General features: G+C 42.4%; 1 protein-coding gene across 1 annotated transcript in view; it reads left to right on the top strand.

Annotated features, from left to right (window-relative positions):
- plxna2 (plexin A2) overlaps positions 1–22508 on the top strand; it is a 178383-nt gene that overhangs the window by 96616 nt on the left and 59259 nt on the right. Inside the window, exons 6-12 of the mRNA XM_038722831.1 lie at positions 9248–9371; positions 11701–11854; positions 14922–15018; positions 17014–17128; positions 18216–18416; positions 19091–19187; positions 19481–19680. Of these exons, the coding sequence (XP_038578759.1) occupies positions 9248–9371; positions 11701–11854; positions 14922–15018; positions 17014–17128; positions 18216–18416; positions 19091–19187; positions 19481–19680 (988 nt within the window). The remainder of the gene's footprint in view (positions 1–9247; positions 9372–11700; positions 11855–14921; positions 15019–17013; positions 17129–18215; positions 18417–19090; positions 19188–19480; positions 19681–22508) is intronic.

Here is a 22508-nt window from a genome sequence, read left to right as displayed (position 1 = left end):
TAGTAGGAATTTGAATTCACAGTGTGGAAAAGGTGGTGATGCTAAAAGGTGAACGGGTTTGGAGCCATTAAGGTTAAAGCATCAGCGAGGAGAAAACAGCTGTTTGGTGTGTAAATACCTATGTGTGTGTATGTGAGGGCTTGAATCTGAATGTGTGTGTGCATTCATGTGTGCATGTTGGTTAGATTTTTGTGTACATGTGTGGACCCCTGTACTGTACTGCTGAGAGAAAAGGTCAACAGCCCGATTTCCATTCAGATCAGCCATCTGTTCTCTCAACACAGCGGACCCTTGTGCCACCTGTCTCTGGTCCTAATACCCCTTTCTCTGTCCTGACCCTGCAATGAGTGTGGCAGGACCCCTGTCAGCTCTTACTTCAGAAAGAAAAAGAACTTAAACGAAGACTAGTTCTTCTTGCTGCTGCTCATGTGAACTTCCATGGACTTCTATGTGCATTTTCAAATTGCACATGATAAACTGCAGCAATTAACTAAAAGTAGAAGTATTACAAGTAAAAGTACTGCAAAAAAGGTTTCTACACTTAGCTGAGGTGGAAAAGTTGGCTTATCAAAAAGATTAAGACTGAGGGAAACCAATATTTTGAATATACCTTGGCATTTCAGGACCTGATTGAGCTTCTTCCACTGGTCACAAAACATTCATGTCATGCAGTCACTCACAATCACATGTTTCTCGACCAGTAAATAAAAAATAAAGAATGCATAAAAGTAGCTGGGGGCTGGCATGTCCCTTGTTCAAATTTAACCGGTGGCCCTTGTTGCATGTCACCTCCCTCTCTATCACATTAGTGGCTGATAAAAACACCTCAGGGTACACATAGATCAGAAAAGACAAATTAATTCATTTAAGAAAGAACCACAAAAGCCGGTTTACATCAGATGCAGCAATGAAATGCGATGATGTATCAGAGTTGCAGGTGCTCATCTAAATATGTAATCTATACTTGCAAGATAGTAAATGGAAACAGACATTTATTCAGACATTTCAGAAATTTGCACAGGATTTTAATGGAAAAGCCACATTTGATAATACCTGATAATACCTGGAGGCTTGTGTTAAGGGAGGATGTGTTGAGTTGAGCATGAAGACTGCAAGCATGTACAACATAACCAAGAGTAGCAGGATGTATCTGTCAAATACTGCTGGAGAAAAGCAGCTGCACCCTTCTGGGGAAGAGCTTCCATCATCCCACCCAAATTTAAATTTCTTGCCAGCCGTGGTGCCATCCACAGCTGTGATCACTACTGTTTCCTTCTGCCCCCTTTTCCCTCCATTTCTCCAGTTCTTCAGCATCCATCCCTGAGCTATTATGTTATACATTTCCCCTCCCCTTTCCAATGTTTGCGTGTGCCTTCCCTACTCCCTTCACAGCAAAGCTAGCATTGAAGCTATGCCGCTCATCTCCTCTCAGCTCAGTGCAGCTCAACACTGCGCTGTCTCCCATTTAGACACTCTTCCCTCTGGAGTAAGCTCTTCGACACTCCAGAGATGGTTGGCTTGCCACACATAAACACCCTTCGCTTTGATCACCTCCCTCCCTCCTTTTACAGCTGCCATCCACAATATCTATCCTCTTTTCTTCTCCTCCAAACACTGTGTCCCCCTCCTCTTTTTCTTTATGTTTGTGTGTGTATATGCTCATTGAAGTGCAGCATTCTATGGTGGCTAATTAGGAACATAGAAGGACATTAGCTTGCTTTGCGATGACGAGAATGTGAGAGAGGCGATGAGCTGGCCAGGAGTGGCGTCTCTGTCTTCCCTGTCTTCTGTCTTCTTTCTTCTTCCTGTGATTCAGTGTGGTGTGAGACTCTAAAGTCCTTTAATTACCAGCAGCTGCTAGGCATCCACTGAATGCACGAAGAATGAGAGGGGGAAAAAAGAGAGAGGATAAGAACGAGGGGAAGAGAATGGGAGAGGGAGAGAGTGTTTGATGTTGCACACTCATCGGCCCACAAAACCGAGCAGCATTTTGATTGCAGCTCAAAGGGAGCTCATCATCTTGAGCACTCTTCAGTCGCAGTCCTGTGAATAGGTAGTTCAGCCTTCGTCTGACCACAATCCAAAAACATGGAGCTATGGTGATGCTTTCTCTCTCTCTGTCTCTTTCTCACTCCCTCTCTCTCTCTCTCTCTCTCTCTCTCTCTCTCCTGTAGCCTGATTGTCGTTAGATTAGCTCTCTAATCATGCCCAAAAGAGGCTTTTCCATCTCAAAATGTCCCACATCACTCTGTTCTCCTGCCATCCTCTCAGCTTGCTCTGAAATTCCAGGAGAGGACGAGAGGTTTTGTTGAGATTTGTCGGGATTAGTCGCAAGTCTGACTTCTGTCCAAGGGCTGAGACTGGACAAGTGATCCGGTGCCAAGGTCAGCAGTTAACCAGTATAAGAATTACATTTGGACTGCAGTAGTGAATGAGGTTGTAGCTATGGAATATGTGAATAAGACATTTTGTTCAGTAAGTAAAAATAAGTGCTAGTTTGTTGTGGGGATGACAGCTTAGGGCTATTGGTGTAGTAAGCCCCATCAGAGAGTGAGTCAGCATTTGAGGGCTGCTCTGAGCAGAATAACATATCACTACTACACTGTGATACTGTATTGTATTGTACTGTCAGTCTGCATGTGGCTGAACTGCTCAGATCTGTTTCAGTAACAGCCCACACAGCAGCCTGAATGGCACAGCTGTCCACTTTTAACAAATCTGTGTTACAAGCTTAAATGCTGTCAAACGAGTGATTTGGCATCCTAGTTGGAGCACATTATATAGGTACACTTTGTCAACAGCAAGAAGTCAGGGTTGGGACAAGGCCAATTATATAATAGAGTAGTCTTAGTTTGGAATGTGACCCGGGATTTAAGAGAAAGGAGGTAGGTATTTAAGACAGGAAATTGTAATCTGTATTGCTGTAAGGGATGCAATTGTTGTCATGTGTTTATTAAATAGAAAGTATTTTGTCTTGCCTCCAAGAATTAAAACCAGATGCATTGGTTCTATTTTTATAACTACATGTTTCTATAGATTGTTTTTTCATGTGGCATGTTCATCACTGTTCTACATATGACTTGACACCGACCATAAAATCTCCTAATTTACCAATGGCAACAACAATTACCATAACAATGAAAGTGGCTGCTTCAGTCCGTTGTGGATGTCAGACTGTGTGTCTAATGGTCGACTCATCAGCTACAACCACAGTTACCAGTCAGGAAGCTGCATCCATCTTCCCAATTGTGCCTAATGAGATATCGATCATGAACATGCAGGTCTATCAATATTTCCATAGATTCCTAGCATATAGAGCTAGTACAGATTGGCTACATTAATGATCCTAAGACCAAGTTACTGTATCTCTTGCCTGATCACTGATTTTCTTTTTGAGATGCCTCCATTCTTGAACTGCTTCCTCTGCCTTTTGTTCCCTTTTTCTCTCTTTCTTTCTGCTCAGCCTAGTCAAGTAAAGCTATAGCATGATGCAGAGCGCTGAGCAATGGTCTAACTTTTAATCTTATTCCCTCTTATGTAAGGTCTCTTTCCCCCTTACCCTCACTCGGTATCTTAAACAGTGACTGACACACTGTGTAGTGGCATAAACCATATATGTGTGTGCACATGTGCCTGTGAGTGGGTTTTACTCTTTGGTTTTTGTATGAGTTGACTCAGTTTACACTACAATAGCTTCTCGATCTATGAGGTGATCAGATGAACGGTTTGTGGCCATACTGTGCTCTGTTACCTGTTGGTGCTGTCCTGCAGTGACATTATCAGTCGCCACAGGAGACAGACTATGAGTTGCAATGGTTGGTTTGACCCCTGACATGAACTTTGGGTTTCAAACTGCGCCCTCACATGTCAGCCCAAGCTCATACAGCATTTGAGCTGCTGAAGTTTACCATGTGGTAGTTTGAAATAGAATTTTTTATTCCTCCTTCACTTCCCTTCGTGCCTCCTGTGGTCTGCATTTAAATGGATATTCTCACAGTTTAGGGAGGCAGCAGTAAGAAACAAATGCCCTGAATCACTCAGTTTGAGGATAAAACACTGAAGGGAGGAGGGGTGTGTGTGTGTAGTCAGCCCAGCGCAGCTCAGGCCTGCACCTCACTGCTCACTTAATGATTCCTCTTTTCATGTTGGAGAGCCAAGTCCCGGTGCAGTCAGTCTTCATACATGTTTACATTAACATGTGTTTCTGTTGGGTCCGCAGTATATGTTCCATTCAATCAAAAAAAACATGTCACTGCTTCACATTTTCAGTATACGTCTAGTTCTTCCCCTCTCTACCTGCATCTTCCCACCCTACTCCTTTTCACGCCCCCACCCTGCCACCAAAGCGTCTCTACTCTCCTCTTATTTTCCTTTCTGTGTGGCATTTTGCGGTCTGGCTCTAGTGAGGGAAGGAAGGTGATTGTAAAATGGCTCCCCCTCTGTTCTCTCCTCCTGTTTTTAAACACGGTACTCACAGCTAGAGCTGCAATCAGACAGGCCTTCGCACTTTCACTGAAGTCCTTAGATGTCATAAGGGGAGGGGAGGAGAGATAGACGAAAAGAAATCTTTCCCTGTCGCCTGCCTCTCCTGCTCTGCTGTCAGGGCTGGTGTGTGTGTGTGTGTGTGTGTGTGTGTGTTTTTTTTTACATGTGTACGTGTATACATTCTTGTGGATGCACGTTTGAATGTATACATTATTTGTCTGTTGCTATGGTCTCTTATGTGTCGGTGTGTTTAAGTGTGAATGGGTGTGTATATTGATACGTCGATCAAATCTTGGCACAGCAGAGACGACACTGCCTGTCAAGGACAAAAGAATAAGAAGCAGGCATTGGTCGAACGGATCCCGCACCATAAGAAGTGCCTCTGCAGCTGCACAACAATACAAATTAAACTGTACATTAGATATAGGTTACTGAATTAGAGAGTATATTCTGTGTCAAGGCTTCATTTGCACCTCAGAGCTCCAACTCCCACAGTGCATCCCACACAAACTGCTACAGGAGAAAACAATAAGCTCTCCTTTCACATTATGTTATTTGTTTTCCTACTCACCTTACTTGACTGCATGAAACGCGACTGCCACTTACAACTGCATTCATACCCTGCAGTGGAGTTTTAGATGCCAGAGAGGAGTAATAATGGAAATGCAAGCTACTTCAGCACCATGGACAGCGTTTAGGGAGCACAACACCCAGGCCGACTGCCTCCAGCAGCTGCTGGAGGTAAAATAGTTATGGGCTGCTTATTACAGGAGACTGGCTGAAAGATCTGCATGCATTTGTACTGTCGATCTGTGCATATACATAGAGGCTTGTATGTATGTGTTCGTGTTTGTCGCTTTGTGTTTTGTATTTGTTTGTGTGTTATTCGCAACAGAGAAATTCACTGCATGTCTCACTTCCTTTAACACCTTACTTCTCCATGAGAGGCCCTTCCTCAGGAATGTGAGTGATGGAACACAAAGCATCAGCGAAGCTACTGAGTGACAGGCCAGGGCCAGACAGGAGGATAAGGGGGTGTACAGGGGAGGGGGTCAGGAGGGGGAATATGAGGAAGGCAGAATTCTAGTCAACACTCAGTAGCATGCACTTCAGCTAATGAGAGAGGCAAGGGGTCAGCTTCTAACTACACAGAGATAATGGCCATCTCCTGAAACCATGGCAACAGCAGCCATCCTACACTCCCTCCCACCCCTGTCACCGCACCCCCTTGCTGCTTACTTCACCCCACCAAAATTAATTTTTTTTTTTTTTTTTTTGAAAATCACAGAAAGGAAAATCAATGCAGGGCTTTTTGTCTGTTAATGACCACCCAGGTTTTTGCGTCCGTACCCTTACAGCTTGGAGACATGCATAAAACATTATGCCAGCCCATACCTGAAAGCGTGTAAAGTATAAAGTATAATTTTCTGCTGCTATTGTGGATGTAACAGAAGCACCAAATTGCAGACGGAATAACACCTTGCCTAAGAACCGTGTACTAATTTCAACTTGTGAAAGAGTGAGACAAGAGGGAGCGACATGGACAGGGGGCGTAGAGAGAGAGAGAGAAAATGTGGCAAATGCAGCAGTGATGGAGTCAAATGTGTAAAACGAAGTAAGAGGAGTAACAATAAAAAATGTCACATTTAAAATGTAGAAATTGAGTTTCCAAAATCATGAAGGGGGAAACCAGGTAATCATTTTGGAAAAAGAAAATTCAAATCCTGCCACAGTGCCCCCCCTTTCCCAGTGGGAGATTCACACTACTACAATAATTCTACACTTTCCTGCTCTCTAAAATCCCCAGGGAGTACTGCGCATGTGAGTGTTTGTATATGTGTGTGTGTGTGTGTGTGTGTGTGTGTGTGCGCGTGCGTGCGTGCGTGCGTGTGTGTGTGAACCTTAGTGTGCTTTTGCCTGTTCGTGTGAGTCTGCTGGAAATGGCTTGAACTTCTGACAACATAATTACATACAGAGGCTGTGGATGAAGATGTAGCTTAGAGTCAGAATGTATGAGAGTATGTGGTTAAGAAGCATGATATGGGCGCTAACACACATTGCCACGCACCTCACTCCACCCCACACACACTCCATACACACATACACACACAAATAGACACAGTCAGTATCCAGGAGAGAGCAGACAGGGCTTGTAGTGGCACATCAGCACCATGGACAGCGGCTGACCCATCAGAGTCCAATTAGAGCTGCTGTGACCAGACAGCCTGTTAGCCAGACACTTAGACTGCTAGGTTGGATGAGGATAGAGAGCCTTTGGTGTAATGGGCTGGAGGGAACACACAGTTTTAATAAGAAGGAGGAGGCGGGTGAGTTTTAATGAGGGATGTGGAGGGTTGTGGGGGTGTCATCTGGTACTTGATACACTGTCTGACCATTAAGATCTCTTATGAGTGAACGCCATGTAATTTGCACTAGTTAAGTCTCCAAAGTTATGCAGTGATTGAAGAATGTAATTTGGGTCCGTAGTGCTTAGTGCTGTGGTTTTATGGTTTATGTTAGTATACTGTATTCAATTAGCAACTGGAGGCAGTGGTTAATTTAACAACAATGTAACTTAGCCAATCATTCAATTCAATTCAATTTTATTTATATAGTGCCAAATCACAACAACAGTTATCTCACTCGCTTTTCATAAAAGAGCAGGTCTAGACCGTACTCTGTGATGTTATTTACAGAAGCCCAACAATTCCCACCAAGAGCAAGCACTAGGCGACAGAGGCAAGGAAAAACTTCCTTTTAAGAGGCAGAAACCTCGAGCAGAACCATGGCTCAGGGTGGGCAGCCATCTGCCTCGACTGGTTGGGGGTGAAGGAGAGAGAAAGAGAGAGAGAGAGGGGGCGAGAGAGAGAGAGAGAGAGAGAAGAGGGCAGGAGAAGAACAGAGAGAAAGAGAGAGAGGGATGGAAGGAGAGAGAGGGGAGGGAGGCAGCCTACACAATATACACACAGAGGTACAGACAGTAAAGGCGATGTTGCTATAGACTAAATGAAAAATGGTACAGATATTTAAAGTAGTGTTAATGATAATAATCGCAATGTTAATGATTATAATAACAATAATAACAATAGGACTAGTAACAATAGTTGTTGTAGCAGAGGGTGTCGAGCAGGAACACGGGGGCAGCAGGTGACTCGCAAGCCAGAAACACCTGCAGGAAGTGATGAGATGAGAGGAGAGGGACGAGAAAGCACAAGACTACTGGAAAGGGGAGAAGTTGAGTTAGTAACATGCAATAATGGGATGAGGTTGCATACAGAGGGAGAGAAAGTAGAGGAGAGAGGTGCTCAGTGCATCATGGGAAATCCCCTGGCAGTCTAGGCCTATAGCAGCATAACTAAGGGATGGTTCAGGACTCACCTGAGCCAGCCCTAACTATAAGCTTTATCAAAGAGGAAAGTCTTAAGTCTCCTCTTAAATGTGGAGATGGTGTCTGCCTCCTGAACCCAAACTGGAACCTGGTTCCACAGGAGAGGAGCTTGATAGCTTAACGCTCTGGCTCCTAGTCTACTTTAGACTCTAGGAACCACAAGTAACCCTGCATTCTGGGAGCGCAGTGCTCTGGTTGGGTAGTAAGGTACTATGAGCTCTTTAAGATAAGATGGTGCCTGACCGTTCAGAGCTTTGTAGCTAAGAAGAATGATTTTAAATTCTATTCTGGATTTTACTGGAAGCCAATGCAGAGAAGCTAAAACAGGAGAAATGTGATCTCTTTTCCTGGTTCCTGTCAGAACACGTGCTGCAGCATTCTGGATCAGCTGAAGAGTCTTAATGGACTTTTTCAAGCAAGGAATTGGAGTAATCCAGCCTAGAAGTAACAAATGCATGGACTAGTTTTTCTGCATCATCTTTAGACAGGATATTCCTGATTTTTGCAATATTACGTAGGTGAAAAAAGGCGGTCATGAAATGCAATTTGTTTTTTACAAGAGTGAGCTTTTCTTTGTAAGCAATACAACAAAAGACAGACAGCACGGAAACTAAGAGAGAAAGAGAAAAGAAGCCCAAAGCATCAGGTGCAATTCTAAAGGACTCCAGATGTCTTAAGACAAAGGTGGTGGATCAAAAGGTGAATGATGATGCATTTATATCTTCTAATTATATTGCCTCTATACAATGTCCAGAAGTGGGGGGATTAATCATGCTATGTAAATGACCGCTTTTGTAAAATACATGTGGTCATTCCTGTCACATATTTATAGACAAAAGTCACCACTGCTGGAACTTTTTTATTCCTATTACAAAATTGTTTAATATTCCAATTCTTAGACAATATTTACTGTTAATGTTTGTTTGTGTGTAATGTTTTTTCCCTTCCCTTCCTTCTGTTGTTGTTTTAAATATCTGTCACAACTTTCCCAACTAAAATTGTCACATAATGTTTTTATTACATTTATTGTAACATGTATTTGTTCATATCACAATTATTTTTATTGTTTGATTGTTTTTATACATTTTCTCTAGTTTTCATTGTTAGTATTTTCTTCCCTATTATAACTTTGGCAGTACCTCTTTTTCCTGTGATTTATTCATTCATGGGGTCTATGTTTTCGTTCCTATTACAACTTTGGTAACAATCTAATGTAATAATATTTTTCTCAGGGCTATAATAGCTTTTTTTAAGGCCCAAGCACAAACCATGCAGGGAACCTGTTGAAATGCAAGGAATTATTTGTGTTCCTGTTAAAAACAAATATCAGTAACGCCTTTCTTTCTTTGTCCCTTGTTCTCCCTCTCTGTTCAGCTGCTCTCAGAGGGACCGATGTGAGCGTGCAGACGAGCCATACCGCTTCGCTGCCTCTCTCAACCAGTGTGTGATGGCCACTGTGTACCCAGACAGCATTGCGGTGTCAGAGCCTAGCATATCTGTAAGTTTACAAACACATTCATATACATACAGAACACACACACAATCTCAAATGCCTGCAATCTTAATGACTGCTTGCACACCTTACAAAGAAAAATTTGTTTAATCCATTTACATATTTCCTACCCACGTGCAGAGGCAGAAGATTTTAAATGATCCCACATAGCAGTTCGCCTAGTCTTGATCATGGTTGATGCATAAACATTAGATGGGAAGGTTCATAAGAGCTCTATGTGGGCGTTTCAGCGTGCATATGCTCACTTGGTACAGAGCCGTCAATATGTGTGCCAAGACATGTTTACGTGGGTGGGTGTGTAGGTGTTAAAGTTGTCCGAGTGCAGTGCAGCATCTCCTCATGGACTCTGAAAAACAGGCAGATAGAGCAACAGTGAAAGGCTCTGCCTGTCCAAGTTCGGGTGAATTCTGCACATGTACATGCGTGGACACACACTTACAACTAGGTCCCACAATGTACCCTATACGCAGGATAAGCGGTTGAGGATGGACGGATGGATGATGGGATGATTGAACGTCAATATCCTGGTTTCATAGTCAGCTAAGGCACATCGTGTTTTTCCACGTATTTTGGGTGAGATGACTCTTTAACCAGTTAAACAGAAAAACAATTCTGCTAAGTGTGTCGATATCTCGTGATATCGCATGATATCTCATCCTCAAACTCACCCTCAGTAGACCTCACCCTGTTGTCCAGTTTACAAACAGCAGTTTAACAGAGAACATGCTAGCAGTTATTGGTTTCCATGTCAGCCATAACAGTAACAGGGTCATTCCGCCAAACACATGCACAAAAACTCTCACAAATTCAAAATTCCACAGGGGCAGACAGCTATCTCCATGACAACACAGCCTCTTCATGTGGGCACTAGGAGAGATAGAAACACCAAGAAAACAATCAAATTAACTTTATTAAAACTCTGCCACCAATTAGGCTGGTAGTTGCTGCCAAGCTGCAAAAGCACCCAGCACCATCATCATCGGGGAGGCAGGAGAACAAAAAGAGCAAAGGCTTTACACTCTGGGACAAGCTTACTTTCTGTAGCAGCCTTGTTGCCTGTGTGTGTGTGTGTGTGTGTGTGTGTGTGAGGGTGTGAGGGTGCATGAGCATATTTTGAGTGTTTATCTGTATGTGTGTCTTGACTGAACGATGAGAGCTAATTAATGTGAGAGGTTACTCAGGGAATTCTACATTGAACAAAAGACATTGATTGCTGTAATCACGGATCTCTCTGACATACCTCATAGTGAAGCAACACAAACATGGTGAAAATAAAACAGGGGAAGACGAGAGGTCCTCACCAGAAAAAAAACCCATCCTCTCAATAGGTACAAGAGTAAGGCAGTTAACGAGGGAGACAGTGTAGTCAGCTACTGAGACAGTCAGCATCTCTTGAAAGGCCTACAGTTAAGCTGCTCAGCTGCCTTGCCTGTCCCAGTAGCCCTGTGGTGTTTAGTGAAAGGCACATAAAACAAAGAGAAACTTCAAACGGTATGGCCCAAAAATAACAGCTAATGGAACAAGGCTATGAAATGCCATGGTGATAATTATCCAGGCTGCCTCTCTTGGCTGGTGAGCCAGATCACACACCCTGTGTGCAGAATACATTTATTTATAGGCAGAGCAGCTGAATGCTCCAGCCCCAGTGTCACTGCTCTCCAGAGAATGACTTCAAATGCCTCTATGTGCATCTGCGTAGTATATTGCATATGTACTGCACATTATGTGTGTATAGGTTTTTTTTGTTGTTGCACTTTCGCTTGTGTTTTATGTATATTTGTCCTTGTAAGGGACAGACAAAGAGGAACAAAACTAGAATTGGCCAAGTGGAGTTTTTTTCCCCAATTTCCTTTATGCTGTTTAGTATTGACCACTGATTGATTGATCACAATGTATGTCTCTACCTCTTTAATGATATCTTCTACACTCAAATCGAAGATTAAGATCTGAACGCAGCCTTTTTTTCCTTATTATGGTGTTGATAACATTTTTAAGACACAGCAATATTTCTTGGCAAAGTGGAGGGACTGCTTTGCCAACAGCAGTGTTTCCTTTTTCCTTTTTTCATTCACTGCTGCTTCAAGCCAGAATGTTTTTTTTTTATGTCCCTTCTGTACCAAAGATACAAAGAACAGTGCTGAGGCATCACATGTCAGCCTGTATCATCATATATGCATTTGGCTGTGCACCAGTCCTTATCGGAAAATGTGGCATGTTGTAAACCATACTATATTTCCATGTTCAAATTATTGTGTTTAATAAACTTTGTCACATCATATACACATTGTTGTCATGTGCCCCACACTTTATACAGCTGCTGGTGAAGGTGAGCCACGTCCCAGACCTTTCTGCAGGCATCACCTGCTCCTTTGGGAACCTGACAGAGGTGGAGGGGCAGGTCAATGGCAACCAGATACTCTGTGTGTCTCCTGCTGCTAAGGATGTTCCCCTCATCCCCACTGACCAAGGTAGAGATAACAAACAGACTCACACATTCTACCATCCATTGCATGCAAACTGCTTCCAATTTTCTTTCCTATGTATTCCACAGTACACTGATCTGATCATGGCAATTAGAACCTTAAACACAGTCTTTGTAGGATTCCCATTTGTCACTCTCTTTTCTGCTATTTATGCTGCACTGAGCCAACTGTTCATCTGCACACATGCAACATCTTTATTGATTAAACACTCCTAATTTTAGCAGGCATCGACTATGTAACAAGCTCCCACTGATCTAGGATCAGTTGTCTGGCAGTGAAGTGTGCTACACACAAGGCCAGGCCCCATTAGAGCTGAGGCACACACTGAGGTCCCCTGGCTTGTGGCAGAGCAGCAGATCACCACATTACTACCCTCAGATTGGGCTAATAGGCAATGGTCTGACATGCAGGTTCAATCAGCCAGGGGACGATTTAGTTGTAGGGATGACGAGGACGATGAGGACGATGATGTGGTGGATTAGTGTCTTAACATAGCGAAGACACAGCGAGCTGGTCTAGTGTTTGCTTCAGAGAAATTGGCACCTGATAAAGCACAAACATTTAATAAATAATAGTATATATAAATGCTATTCTTTATAGTGATGAATTGTATTTCAGCAGAGGTCAGCCATTTTTACAAAATCAAGAGTAGAAACATATTCATGGTTGAGTAGAACATACTGATGGGTGACACATTAAAGGAAAAACCAACATGAAGTGTCTTAATATGAAGTCAGGCCCCCATGAGATCCAGAACCGTTTTGGTGCTCTTTGCCATGTCTGTAGAACTCTATTGGAGGGATTAAGACTATTCCTCCAAAAGATATTTCGTCATTTATATATACAACCTTTACTAAATCAGGGAATCTCATTGACATCTCTTTTGAAAAGAGAGAGCTGAGTACAGCAGATTGAAAAAAAAAACATAGCCAGACATAACAATATGACATAGAGCATCAGAGACAGTCGTAGATGTCACTAAACAGATCTGAAGATGAAAGTCTTTAATTTTCCATAGGTGTTCAACTGGGTTGGGACCTGGTGACTGTAAAGGCCATAGCATTATATTCAGTCATTTTCATACTCATCAAACCATTCATTGAGCCCTGAAGCATGGACACATCTGAATTTATTATGTTTCTTATTCAGGTTTTTCCTTTAATATGTCCCCTGTTGGAATCTAAACACAGCCTAAAACATCTTTTAGATCCGGGAATAAATAAACGCTAATGACCTCTAATAACTATTCATAGAAAACGTGTGACCTTTCAAGAATTCCTTCAGCATATATCCATAAATATACCACAGCCGACATTAATTTATTTACAAACATATATATCATTACGAATACTAACACCTGTTGTTTGACAATAAATACCTGTTGTTTGCAAGCCAAGATGGCTGCAGGGTGACAAAACCAAACACCCTGAATAATATATTATGTGCAGTGTGTGGAAATCACTGTGTGTTTTGGGGGCTTGGTAATCCTCCTCCCTGTGAGTAAATGACAGTCCTGTTTGCCCAGAGCTCCCATGGGGAGTGGTGCATCAGGCACTAATATGAATGTTCTCCCCTAGGTAAATGTCAGCCAATCCCCCCCTAAGCCTTTCCTCCATCCATCTAGCTATCCATCCATCCTACCATTCTTCTCTTTCTATCCCCCTCCCTCCTCCCTTTTGACCACCTTTCCCATTCCTCCCTCCTCCTTCATTGCCTCTCCCAGCTGGTTATACCTCCATTTTTACTCCACATTCATTCCCCCGAGGCCACTTCCTTCTGACCTCCCCACTATGCTCGTCTATTTCCTGTCCCCTAGCAAACCTTTCTATCTGTTGCACATCAACATCGATCGTGCAGTGGTGATGACCTGAGGAGAAGATAGAGAAAAGTGAAGCAGGGAAATGAGGAAATGACATTAAAGGTGGAGAAGTGAACATAAATTGAAAATAAAAGATAGAGGAGAAATTTAAACTAAAACTAAAACTGAATGAGAGTTTAGGATAAAACTGTGAGGACTCTAGACTGATGACGAAAATAGCTGGCTCACTTCTCCACTATGGAAAAATAAAGTCCTAGAGGAGGTTTTGCGTGGACAGGAACTCTGTACCACTTTGTTTGCCAGATCCTGTGAGACAAATGTGCAATGGTAGATGTCAGCTATGAGCCTAGCCTGCCTGCTACACAGACTTGTGTGAAACCGAGCCTGATTCCCAACAGGTGCTGTGGAGAGAACAGGGCACGGAGGGTCATTCATGCCTCCTACACACTGAATGTCATCAAAATTCAGGCTGCTCTACACATACACATATACAAACACACACTCACACTCACACACGCATATTTATGGAGTCTGTATTCTCTTGGGAAGAGATAAGAGGCTGTTTTTACAGAGAACAGAAGACACAGCCAGAACACTGTTCAGTAAAATGCAGGAAAACAAAATTTGATCAGATGAAATGGCTCTGTATGTAATTGAAATGAGCTAATATGTATATTTTGACAAATAAACACAAGTCTCAATTAGATGCCTGGTCTGGTTTTTATAGAAGTTCTTTGAATGTATTCAACTACTTTAAGCATACCGGGTCACCTGCTTGACCTAATTCTAAACTGCTTAGATCATGCATACCAATGTAAATGATTCAACGTTTGTCAATATGGACATTCTACACATCGTACGATTAGTTAGATTCTCCACAATTAAATTGTTTTGTTCATTTTACGGAAACAGTGACCATTATTCATTCAGATTTACCGGCATGGTAAAAGTATTAGAGGCCTATCCCAGATATAGGCAGTGTGAGTTCAGTGATTTAAGCAAATAAAAGCCCGGGGTATTAATTGAGAAAGAAATGCTACTTTTCTAGATATCTTGTATATACTCGTATGCCAAGATCAACAGCTCATAGCGACTAATTAGCATAAGATTTAATGATGCTGTTGTTCACAGCAATGCAAAATAAGGTAAAGATAAAGCAGCTGCACTGTAGTATGATGATGTATGATGCATGGACATACAATAAATGTTAATCTCTTCTCCACTCTTTTTCAGATTGGTCAGGCGTTGAGCTGAGGCTCAATTCTAAGGAGACTGGTCAGATGCTTATCAGCACGGAGGTTAAATTTTACAACTGCAGTGTCCACCAACTGTGAGTATCTCACTCAGAGCCCATTCATTCTCTTTTCATTTACAAAAACAATGCCCCAGACCTGCTGCCCGAAACCACTGGATCAATGCTCTGGGAATTAGTTACAATTTGTCCTCAACCTTAGCCGGCCCCAGTCCCCTAAAAATATCCCCTGTAAAGACTAATGTAATCTGATCGCTGGCTGCTCCCTGAGCAGTGTAACAGGAAGTTTCTGTGCTGTTGCGCTAATGAAGCCTTCTTCTCAGTCACGCTGTAGTACAAAACACATAGCTTTCTGCCTAACAGGTCTTCAGTAGGGATTTCATGCCCGTTTTCATGCCATGTCTGTCCCTGATTGAGTGATGTTAAATTGAATCCCTGGACTGGAGATCTTGGTGTCGGCTGTGCCTTTGCAATTGCTCGCTTCAGTCCAGTGTGGCAGATTCTCTTTGTGCTAGATCCAAAACCCTTGCTGACTTGGGAGTATCAATGAACAGTGAGCAGGAGACTAAGGATATCACAGCAGTGTCGCTAGCAGGGACGCAAGAATTGTAGCATGTCATATTATCCCTTCACTATCCCCTTGGCTCTAAAACAAAATGTTTGTAGCCACTATCTTCTTTGCCAGATAAAAGCAGGCAGTGTTTTTCTGCATTTCTCTCGCTATCTCTCTGTCTCACATACAGACGCACAAACAAACGTACAGTTCCCTATAGCTTCATATGGCTGGTCTAAGAACCCTGTCTGAGTAGCACAGAAAGCAATTATCAGCTCTCATATCAGCTCAGTTAATCGGTGACGACAAACATACTTGCTCACACAAAGAAAGATGCATACACTTGAAAAGAGCATATGCTCTCCTTCGCAAGCTCTGATGCCAAGTCATACTCTCTCTTTCTCTCCCTCTTACACACATACTGTACACTCTGTTTGCCAGAAGGTGAATCAACCCTATTCTTCGCAATTAGTGTGCTTGCTAGAGATCCCCCCCATGCTTTTGCACCAATGAATATTTCACAATAAGCAAGTATGCATAACTCTACCTTATTTTAGAGAGAGAAAGGGAGAGGGAGAGCGACAATACTCTCTTTTAACAACTGTTCATAAATACAAAGTGTGGTAATTACAAAAATCACAAGCGATCAAAAGTGTATGCTGTCTTAGTTATGGCAACATACATTATAGCCTCTAACAGTCACTTCTTCCTGTTTTCTTGCCCATTCTCTCCATCTGTTCATCCATGTAACCAGTACACAGTGTTGGAAAGTACATATACTCAAGTGCTGTTCTGAAGAAGCATTCTGAGGTCATTAGCAGGTGATGCAGAAAGCACAGAAGCATCAGTTTGATTCAAGCTCTTACTTGCAGAATGTGATAGTACAAATGGATCAAACGGTACGGCATTGTGGTGCATAAAAAAGTTTCCTAAATAAAGCACAAACAAGAAAATGCATGCATATCTGTAAGTAATACTGATACTTTTATTTAGTAATGATCTGAATACTTCTTCCAACCTTATCAGTACAGTATGTACCCTTATAATGACACATACACACAAACACACACTTACTTATTATACATGCAAAAAAGCTCACACACCTAACAGCTGGTAATTACAGCGAAACTGTAACAATGCTGGGCTAATGGTAATTGCAGGATCAAGCTGTGCCAATGTCTTATTTGTCCTCATTACTCATGTTCCTCCACTCTCTCACTCTCTGTCTCTCGTTCTCCATCTGATTCTAGGGGCTAATATGCAGCCTAGCATTCACACACGACACGCAGTATTAATAAATGGCAGCAGAAAATATATGCAGGGAGAACTTGGCCCAGCAGCTATTAGATACTCTGCCAACCACAAGGGCACAACAACAGCAGGTGCCCACTTGGGATCTGAACTCATTTCCTCTGTGGCCCTTCCCCCACTTTGACAAACTCTCTGCCCCACCTTGTCTGCACTGCTTTTTCCTGACTCTCTCCTTCCTTGTGTGTGTGTGTGCGTGTGTGTCCGAGCAGGTGTCTGTCATGTGTGAACAGCGCCTTCCGTTGCCACTGGTGCAAGTACCGCAACTTGTGTACCCATGACCCCTCCAGCTGTTCCTTCCAGGAGGGACGAGTCAACGCCTCTGAGGTTGGTGGAACACACCGATGCACAAACACATACATGCAAGTTTGCTTGCACAACATTTTCTTTCTTCCCTATCTTTTCCTCTGCCATCCTCTCTCTCTCTTCCTCTTTCTTGCACATTCCCCCTCTCTGTTTCCTGCTGCCTGCATCCTGCTCTGTGTTCCAGCTCTGTGTCAGCCTCAGGGCATGTCTTCAGAAAGACAGCCATCTAAGCTCTTCTATTTCCACATTGGCGTTTCTCATTCAGAGCTCTTGTTCTCTGCAGTAGCAATTAACACTCTATTATCTCTGGAGTTATTGAGCTTAGAGTGTCTTAACAATGACACAGGATCACTCTGACCCAGTCAATCATATGCGGTAGATACAAACTGCTTGAAATATTCCCATGTGGATGCTGCTTTCCGTGCGTTTCTGGCTATGCAAGCAGACAGTATTTGGGTATTTGCTGCATGTCTTTTTATTTTACTTCCCTAAACTAATTTACTTGTAGTAAAGGACAACAAATTGTATTAACTGCTCCTTTGGGTGTTGAGTTACAGTACACATGGCTCTACTGACAACACCACGGTGGGTATTACTCCTTCAGTCTCATACAACATATTTGCAGTGGAACTCACACGCAACGTTAGATCAGATGTTTTACCCTTATGTCAGTATTATGAATAAAGGCCAGCCTCTCTTTGTCTATAAATACCAATAGCTGTTGCTGAGAGATGAAGTTGTATTAGAATAGAGGTTGGTATGGGATCACCATATGATGTCATATCTCTGATCTAAGAGGACTCAAGATTTACGGATGTGAAAGGCAAAAGGCCACCAAGACTAAAGCTTCTGTGTGTGATGCTACTGTAAACCACTGACTGCGTATTTAATAATTCTCTATGTTAAATGAGCATTTTCAAAATTCCGCTCTTGATATGAGTTGTTCAATGCTCAGACTTAAGTTATGAATATTATAAGGTCAGAGTCACTTTCAAATGCTTACTTCAGATGAATTCTGAAAACTTCATTCTTCTTATTGTCCTTATTTATTAATCTCATTCAGATTGGTGCTGATGTGGGCTTCCTTCCCTGTGCTTGTTTCTTCCAGGACTGTCCCCAGCTGGTGCGCTCTGAGGACATTCTGATCCCAGCAGGGGAAGTGAAGCCTATCACCCTGAAGGCCAGGAACCTGCCTCAGCCCCAGTCTGGCCAGCGAGGCTACGAGTGTGTCCTCCACATCCAGGGGGTTAGCCACAGAGTCACCGCCCTCCGCTTCAACAGCTCCAGTGTGCAGTGCCAGAACAGCTCGGTAGGTTGGGTGACACTTTCCCAGATTGTGCCAACCTAGGTGTAATTGGTGATGCATGATTTTGTTCGTTGGTGTGTGTGTTTGTGATTTTTTATTTAATTATTTTTTACAGTATACATTGTACTTTTCGTATACAGAAAATACTGTACAGTAGTAATTATATAATTTACATTACTGTTTGTAGAAAACGTGCAACACCACATTGCCACAGTTTGTGTGTTTGTGTACATTATATGTGTCATTTAGTCAGTGGAGGCACAGTAGTTGCAGCCTAGGCAATTATATTGGAGAAGACTGCAGCATGGCTCTGCCCTCCAGTCAAGCACATACTGACTTCTGCAGTATATTCCCAGAATACACACAGGTCAGGCTAGAATTAAGGGCATAGGTGGCAGTTAAGGACAGCATCTGTAATGGCCAAAAGGGAAGCTCAAGCTTCTGCTCAGCTGTCCAGTTTCTTGTGGCCTCTCACATTATCAGCTCTCTGATGATGAGATGATGTAACTTGGGGGTAATATTGGAAAAACATAGAGCTGCATCTACAAGGACTCATGGGAACTCAAATTCCCAAAACCCCCATTGAAATCCTCCTCTCTTTTTGTCTCTTTTCCACCGTCACCCCTATCTCTCTTTCTATTTCTTTCCCCCACTTTCTCACCATCCTTGGCCTCTAGTATCTGTACGAGGGAATGAAAATCAGTGAGCTGCCTGTGGATTTCTCAGTGGTGTGGAACGGCAACTTCATTATTGATAACCCGGAGAATATCCAAGGTGAGAACAAGAGATGCCCCAGTCAGCATGTCCTGCACTGTCCATCATTTTTCTAATCTTTCTCTGCATTCAAATATTGTCTTTTCTAAGTCAAATATACTGTGTGTATATACATATTTATATGGTATGTTAATCACAGGTGGATCTTAAAATATGTGTTACTGGGGATAAAAAAGAAGAGATAGCCTGAGGGGATATTTCATTTCCTTGAAAAGTACTCTCCAAATCCTTTTGTAGGTTTCTCAGTTGTTGTGTGTTCACTGTATATCCCCACTGCTTCCTGTATCCCACAGTGCACTTGTACAAGTGTGCAGCCCAGCGGGACAGCTGCGGCATGTGTCTGAAGGCAGAGAGGAAGTTCCAGTGTGGCTGGTGCAGTGCAGAAGGAAGGTGTACCCTGCGGCACCACTGCCCTCCCATCAATCCTTATACCACCCGCTGGCTGAACCTGTCCAGTAAGAATGTCAAGTGCACCAACCCACGCATCACTGAGGTCAGTACCCATAATCAGGCCATAATCTTTCCTGCCTGCCCACACATCTAACTCCAATCAATGTGCAATAATCAGCTATTACATTACTTCTTCTTGTCCTGGTTCATAGAGGATCATGAGGCATTCAGCTGATACTTTAGGTCTACACTAAAATGTAAAAGTTAATAGCTATAACAGCTTAATAAGACATAGTCAGTGGCAACAGTGGCAATGCTATTACATAGTAAATTAGCCTCTAGTAGCAGTAAACCCAGATTACATGAACATGGCATGCTTAATTTTTTGAAACAGTTATACAAAAGTTGTACTAATAACAGCAGTTCCTTAAGAATCAGGTAGAATTATTGACAATGAAATGTCATTGAGAGGTATTGCATGAGAAGCAGCTACTCTACTCACTTTTCCTTTGTACCAAAAAACAATGAGAATGAATCTTAAAGAAGCTCCCCAGAGTGCAGGACCCACTTAATACCTGCTGATTTGTAAATCTGTGTCTTCCTGCCTCGTCTTTTTCTTTTTGTATCTCTGTGTGAAATTGAGAGGGAATTTGTTTTTGCTTAAGAGCAAAAAAGCATATACTCTGCCTTGTTTATGTGTATGATTGTTTATGTGCCGTATGGCTGTATGGCTTATGCTTACAGGGGCACATCGATGTGAGATTTTTTCATACCATCAGGGTTTGTCTAAGGGCAAGAGAGGGCCATAGATATTCAGTTGTAAAGGCCTGTCTCTTTAACATTTGCCTTCTTAATGTGCAGTATGCACAGATGCCTGCTCTTAGATTTTAATGTCTTTTGTCTACTCACAAGGTTATTCGTGCCTTATGAAAGTAACTTTTACACCAACAAATAGAACCATAAGAGAACCATAAAAAGATCTTTTAAGATCTTAACATTCATAAAGACAACAATGAGGTGTATGCGGTTCTCTTTGTTTTTTCTTCTACTCCTCAAGCCTTCTCTGACATTGCAACAAACCAACCCAATGATGGGATGCCCTCCACCTCAGCAAAACCAGGGTCATGACCTGGAAGTATTTGTTGTCCCATAAGTAAGGTTTGCTTGCTTAGGCCACATTCTCGTCCCGCCTGGTTGGTTTGCTGTCACAGGGGAGTTAGGCCAGGAGCACATACTATTTAATTAGGCTTGGTAATGCACCAGTGCATTCTGGTTAACCCACCAGACCCATCTACTTCTACATTGATTCATTGGACTTCTCATTCCTTCACTGCATACTCACATCTAACTCCAGCTAATTCAAAATTGAAGTTAACGACTTGGTTAATTGATTTGCTATACTGTACGCACATAAGTCAGAAAAAGATAGACAGGATAAAGAAGGCCATCACTACTTCTTTTTAAATTCTGCCTCTCCATCACCTCTCGCTATCTGTTTTCGTCTGTCTGTCTCTCTCTCTCTCTGTCTGTCTTTTTCCCTCACTGTGTGTGTGTCTCTGTAACTATCTCAGACTCATCTTGGTGAATTAAATTGTGCTCTCGTGTAACTCCATTATGCTTTCAGTTTGTCATTCTATAGCACATGCTCACTGCCATCCAGTGGGACACACCTCATTTCCCTCTGTGTTTTCATTAGTGTTATTATCACAGTATGTGATTACCAAGGCCACCACTCGCTCAGACCTTCATTTGTCACTTTGCAAGCAATCAGAAGAGGCCTTAACACTGCAAGGGGAGTATATGAAGGTGTAGTATATTCGAGGACAGGGAAATGATTACTTTTAATAACATAATAATTTAGTAAAATGCTCATTGTTCATTTATGAGGCCGGTGCTTTGGCCATATTACATATTGAGCAGCAAAGCAGAAGTATTACATGAATAATGCAAATAAAAGTACACTTAAACAATAAGCAGCTTTTGGTGCAGTATGCCTTGAATATTTGGATCCATCTGTTGTCCAGTGGTGTATTGATAATAACTTCTGGCCTGTTTTAACTGACAAGATATCACCTCAAGATATTTTCAGAGGAGCTACAACATTTCAACTATCTCAAATATCTACTGAGAACATCAGGTTTGTGTGTCAGTTTTTCACACTCATAGTAAGGGCTTACAGGCTTGCTCATGGTCAACAATCAGGCAGAAATCCATTATATATCGAAGGCAAAGACACATCAATGTCTCCATCTACAGCAGCTGCAAGGTCTCAGATTATGAGCAAGAGATGTTTTCTTGAATGGAAAAACATATTGCCAAAGCTTTTTCCAACTACATACAGTGTGTAAGCCAAGGATTAAAGCAATGCATTTAATGTTGCAAAGGAGCAGTCAAAAGGCATTCTGGTAAAAAAAAAAAAAAGAAGCTATTAGCACACAAATATAATAAAATAATTATAAATAATTCCTGACTGACTCATGGTATATTAGAATGTTGCAGGGTGAATTTTCCCTTTACCTTCTGGAGAAAACTGTGAATGAGAGCAAGGAGAGTATGCAGGGTTTGAGTGGGGTGAAGCGAGGCAACAGAGAAAACAAAGGACAGAGCAGAGGAACCGAACCATGAAAAGGTGGGAAGCACGAAAGGGGGAAAGAGGAGAGGGAAATGGAGCCCGTGTGGGCTTTTCACGACAGTAGGTGGCAAAACCAACTCTGCTTTAATTTCGAGGATTCACATGAGCCTGTCCTTCAGATACACACAGACACACCAGTCTTTCTCCTCTTCATTGCTCATGAAGTCAGTGTTTGTGCCGTGCCCTACCCCCTTCATCTCTCAGTGATTACAGTTTCTTTAAGAAGCAGACATCCCCCTGGTGGGATGAATTTATTAATAAATTTGGTTTTGATTGTATGCACCAAAGCCCCAATCATG

The sequence above is a fragment of the Micropterus salmoides genome, unplaced genomic scaffold (genome assembly GCF_014851395.1).
Source record: "Micropterus salmoides isolate LMB-PRFRI ecotype aquatic unplaced genomic scaffold, ASM1485139v1 Ms_hic_scaffold_16, whole genome shotgun sequence".
In the NCBI taxonomy this organism is placed as follows: Eukaryota; Metazoa; Chordata; class Actinopteri; order Centrarchiformes; family Centrarchidae; genus Micropterus; species Micropterus salmoides.
The sequence above is the reverse complement of the archived record's forward strand: the minus strand, read 5'-3'. Positions and strand labels throughout refer to the sequence as shown.